Source organism: Salmo salar, unplaced genomic scaffold, assembly GCF_965601325.2.
Source record: "Salmo salar unplaced genomic scaffold, fSalSal1 ptg000691l, whole genome shotgun sequence".
NCBI lineage: Eukaryota > Metazoa > Chordata > Actinopteri > Salmoniformes > Salmonidae > Salmo > Salmo salar.
The window spans coordinates 1,267,501-1,272,915 of record NW_027675466.1 but is presented as its reverse complement, the minus strand read 5'-3'; the positions used below and the strand labels follow the sequence as shown (position 1 = coordinate 1,272,915).

Here is a 5,415-nt window from a genome sequence, read left to right as displayed (position 1 = left end):
GTTCGGGCTATGTATTTAGGTAGAGGGGTGTTTGGTTTATGTGGTTCGGGCTATGTATTTAGGTAGAGGGGTGTTTGGTTTATGTGGTTCGGGCTATGTATTTAGGTAGAGGGGTGTTTGTTTTATGTGGTTCGGGCTATGTATTTAGGTAGAGGGGTGTTTGGTTTATGTGGTTCGGTCTATGTATTTAGGTAGAGGGGTGTTTGGTTTATGTGGTCAGGGGTTTGTTAGTCTATGTTCTATGTTAGTGTATTTCTATGTTCTGTCTTGTCTATTGTAGTTCTATGTTTAGTTAATTGGGGTTGGGCCTTCAATTGGAGGCAGCTGGTTATCGTTGCCTCTGATTGAAGGTCCTATAATTAGGAGTTTGTTTGTCATGGGGTTTTGTGGCAGATTGTTGCTGTGTATAGCTTTGTGCCTTACTGGCCTGTTCTTTGTCCTTTAATAAAAGAAGATGAGTGTACATTTTCCCACTGCGTCTTGGTCTAAACCCTACGACACCCACGACATTTACATTAGGGTGTATTGTTAGATACTACTGCACTGTTGGAACCAGGAACACAAGCATTTCACTACACCCACAATAACATCTGCTAAATATGTGTATGTGACCAATAACATTTTTATTTGATTGTATTTTTGAAAGTGTTACATAATTCTCAATCCGCTTTGCGTCGTGCCTAAAAACAGCACTTAGCCGTGGTACTGTATATTAGCCATATACTGTCACCACTTCCACCGAAGTCATTTCCTCTCCTTGTTCGGCGGTCGGCGTCACCGGTCTTCTAGTCATCGTCGATCCACTTTTTCATTTTCCATTTGTTTTGTCTTGTTTTCTTACACATCTGGTTTCCATTTCCATCATGAATTGTTGTGTATTTAACCCTCTGTTCCCCCCATGTCCTTGTGTGGAATTATTTGTTTGTAAGTGCTTGTACTCGGTTACTGGTGCGCATCGGGTTTTGTACCCATGTAGGTTCGTTTTGTATTAAACTGCTCCGGCTATTACCTATCTCTGCTCTCCTGCGTCTGACTTCACTGCCACCAGGTCCGCAATCCTTACATATACCACACCTCCTCAGGCCTTATTGCTTATTAGAACACATAAGTGTATTATAAGGCATTATAAAGGTCATTAAAATAATTATAATATGTACTTCATAGAAACGGTTACCCTTTATATTCTAATAACTCACATTTTAAGATTCATTATTTCATTTATTCCATGTTAAGGGCTCTAACCAAGGAACAAGACTATTTGTCTCCCTCTTGCTGTTGCATGCAGTTCCTCTCTCTTCCTCCCTCCCTCTAACCCCACCCCTCTGGCAGAACCAGGAAATCCATCCCCCTCCCACAAACTCTCTTCTGAGGAAACGAAACTGATCTGAGTCTCTGTCTCGTCTGTCTGTGTGAGAGTGAACAACCGTCCAAATGGCTCAACAGGGAGTTCTGCTGGACCAGGACCAGTTCTGTTGTTCTGTCTGTCTGGATCTACTGAAGGAACCAGTCACCATCCCCTGTGGACACAGTTACTGTAGGAGCTGTATTGAGGGCTGCTGGGATCAGGATGTTCTGAAAGGGGTCTATAGCTGTCCTCAGTGCAGAGAGACCTTCACTCCAAGGCCTAATCTGAGGAAAAATAACATGTTGGCTGAGCTGGTGGAGAAACTGAAGAAGACAGGACTCCAGGCTGCTCCCCCTCCTGCTCTGTGCTATGCTGGACCTAGAGATGTGGCGTGTGATGTCTGCACTGGGACCAGAAAGCAGAAAGCCCTCATGTCCTGTCTGGCGTGTCTGGCCTCTTACTGTGAGACTCACCTCCAATCTCACTACGAATTTCCTGCTTTGAAGAAGCACAAGCTGGTCAAAGCCACCGCACAACTACAGGAGAAGATCTGCTCTCATCATGACAAACTGCTGGAGGTTTACTGTCGTACCGATCAGCAGTGTATCTGTCTGATGTGTACAGTGGATGAACATAAAGGCCATGATACAGTGTCAGCTGCAGCAGAGAGGACTGAGAAACAGGTAAGACCAGAACAACTTGTTGGTGACTGTCTGATAAACAAAGAATTAAAGATACAGTAGGAACTAAGGCTGTTTGAATATGAGATCATTGAAATGAAATAGATCCTCAGCAGAACAAATATGAACACAAACCTTGAGTATATTGATATGTTAACCCAGATTCTCCAGATGTATCACCATTTTATAATGTCAAACACTATTATCATTCTGAATGGCCTTTTATGAGTCCAAAGTTCAGTCTCAACCTGTTGATACATGTAGTCCTACCATAAAAACTATAATCATTCACATAGCAACAAATAAATATCATTTAGTAAATGGACCATCCATTTTTTAGACCTTCCTCTCTATGGGCCCTATGTCACATTACTATACTATTGATCTACTGGACTAATAAAGCTTGATAGCTCATTGAAGAGTGATTCTCCACAGAGGCAGCTGGGGATGAGTCAGCAGAAGGTCCAGCAGAGATTCCAGGAGAGAGAGAAGGAGCTGAAGGAGCTCCAACAGGCTGTGGAGTCTTTCAAGGTGAGTATTGTTGACCAGAGGAGACACACCATTTCACCTGTCTCCTCCAGTCAGAGAGAGAGAGAGAGAGAGAAGTAGAGGGGCCCCTATCCAATCCCACTGACCCCACTGTTGGGAACAGGTTGTCACTGCTGAGGCAGTGAAGAAAGTAGAGGAGGATGGGTCAAGGCTGAGGGATCCTGAGAGGATCCCTGTGAGTAGTAGATCTGTGACAGCACAGAGGGATGGGCCAACCAGTGATATATGCTTCAGTAAGGTTGGCTTCTTAGTGTTCATAGCAAATGGTTATCAACTGTACCGCAGAAATGGAATGTAAAATCACAGAAAAAAAATATGTTTTGGTGGCAGCTGCAGAGAAGTATTTGGTCATACTAGATTTGACTTCAGAAGAGTTCCAGGGTGTGTTGGGTGGTGGTGTCCCGTCCTCCCAGGCCGTTGGCCTGGTTACAGGAGCAGATAGGGTCAAAGTAGTGGAATGGGGTAGTGGGTTTTAATGAGTGTAGGGTTAGTTGGCCTGGTGCAGGAGCAGATAGGGTCAAAGTAGTGGAATGGGGTAGTGGGTTTTAATGAGTGTAGGGTTAGTTGGCCTGGTGCAGGAGCAGATAGGGTCAAAGTAGTGGAATGGGGTAGTGGGTTTTAATGAGTGTAGGGTTAGTTGGCCTGGTGCAGGAGCAGATAGGGTCAAAGTAGTGGAATGGGGTAGTGGGTTTATAATGAGTGTAGGGTTAGTTGGCCTGGTGTTGTCATTAGCTTATTGGGTTGAAAGGCTGTGAGGTTGAGCATCCCACTGCTACTGTTCTAGATGACTGTTGGGAATATACTAGTAGACAAGGCAGTGGTTTTGGTTGGACAGTTGGAAAGCTTGCTGATGAGAGTAGTTTCAGGGAGTTGGAGGTTGGCCCTTTCTGTGGTGATAGGGGATGTTCCTCTATGGTTACTCCCAGATCCTGTTGTTGATCTAACCTTGGTAGACAAAAGGAAAAGATTGGGTCAGAAGTCAGTGATAAAGGGAAACTGGTTGACAATTACATTGGTAGAAGTTGTTAAGGTTTTTTACCTCTTTTCACAGATGGATCCAAGGGCCCAGATAGTGGGCCCACAGGAGCAGGTGTTTACCTTCCTGAATGTGATGTGCAGATATGTAGAAGACTAACAGATGAACTGTCAGTGTACTCAGTTGAACTGTTGGTGATAATAGTTGTCCTCCAGTGGGTGGAGGACGTACAGCCTGTTAGAATTATAGTATCCTCAGATTCTCTGTCTGTATTGAATAGTTTATCATCTGGTAAATCTATTAGGAGTGACCTACTATTGGAGGTATTAATGTTATTACGGAGAATTGAGAGAATGGGTCTAGTAGTGAGATTCTGCTGGGTCCCAGCACATTCAGGTGTGGAATGGAATGAAATTGTAGACTAGTTAGCTAAAATAACTTTAAAACAAGATCTAATATATATTAATGTTCCACTGGGTAGAGGTGAGGACAAATGTGAGATCAGAGCCATTTTGATAGATGTGTGGCAGAAGAGATGGGACTCTGAGCACAAGGGACGGCATTTATATGCCCTCCAAAGAAAGGTCGGTGGACCAAGGTTCAAAGGTCAGATTAGGAAGGAAGAGGTGGTGTTTCCTCGATTGTGTTTAGGACATTGTAGCATTGAACTGGTCCTTCCATCTGGTTGGCAGCATGTGAATGGTTTGTGTCTGGAGGGTATTGTCAATGAAACGGTGGAGCATGTGGTTGTTATATTGTTGTAAGGATGTTGAAGAGAGGGAAAGATTGAAGTGTAGGGTCATTGAGGTTGGACGGGGTTGGGGGGGTTTGGAAGGGATTTGGGGGATGGGGGAGGGTCTATTAGAAGTTAGTAGGGATCTTTTTTATTTTCTCAGAAGTACTGAGTTAGGTAGGAGAATTTAGAAATGGTGTAAACCGTGATTGAACACACTCCAGCACAGTAGGAGGCGCCACGCTCCTTTAACGTTGGTTTGAAGACCTCCATTATACCATAGAAGAAGAAGAAGTTGGTAACGTGAGGTTTTGTCGTTGCGTGAAGAGTGCAGCTATTCTTTTGCCTATTTTCCAAATGTATTTTGTCATGGTGGGAGGGTTTGTTTATCGGTTTCCGCTGTTTATCGGTTAGAGTTGAGGAGGGAGTAGGGTAGTTTGATGTCCTCAACCGAGTGGAGAAGAAACGCTGTCTCTTCAGGTGCGTTGTGGAGAATGGTGTGGAGGAATTATTGATCCTGGTCGGTGAACAGGTGGGAGAGGAACATATACACTCTGTATCCAGAATGAACAAGGCGGTGGTTGTGGTAATGTAAAAGGTGAGTCTTGTTACCCGGCTAGTTACCAGTATGATTTATGTGAGGTGTTGTGTTGGTGCTGATTTCGACAAGAGTAGTGGTGTCTAATCTGCCTCCGTTTATTACCCGACCGAACAGATCCGTAAAGAGTTGGTTCGTTTTGCTAAATGTGGAAGTGTTTTTCTGAACGAAATTCAAGGTTAAACAGGGGAGGGGTGGTACACAGGGTTTGTTAGCACAGAGGAGCCCAGTGATATAATATTATATATATATAATATTACTATATGTCCCAGCTGTTTGCTGTGGTTTTGAAGTAATTCTCTTCCAGCCCGCGTTAACCTTGTAGGTTTACCTCAGGTAACTGATTATTAACTAACCTTATTTTATTTGTTTCTAAATGGCTGCTGGGTAATATGATAATCGTTGAAATCTGTTGGTTCGTAGACATCAAATAGAGAGAATGCTGCGCAGGTTCACTGAGTTGTAAACCTAATGGATAGGTGGAGATCATTGATTTGTAGCTCTGACTCAGTTGCTACCTCAGATTATGAGTCT

General features: G+C 43.7%; 1 protein-coding gene across 1 annotated transcript in view; it reads left to right on the top strand.

Moving 5' to 3' along the window:
- Positions 1-1,359: 1,359 nt before the first annotated feature.
- Positions 1,360-5,415, top strand: part of LOC145877139 (E3 ubiquitin/ISG15 ligase TRIM25-like) — a gene marked incomplete at its 3' end in the record, with an annotated part of 6,361 nt that continues 2,305 nt past the window's right edge. The window contains exons 1-2 of the mRNA XM_082972431.1: positions 1,360-2,028; positions 2,461-2,556. Coding sequence (XP_082828557.1) covers positions 1,432-2,028; positions 2,461-2,556 — 693 coding nt within the window. The remainder of the gene's footprint in view (positions 2,029-2,460; positions 2,557-5,415) is intronic.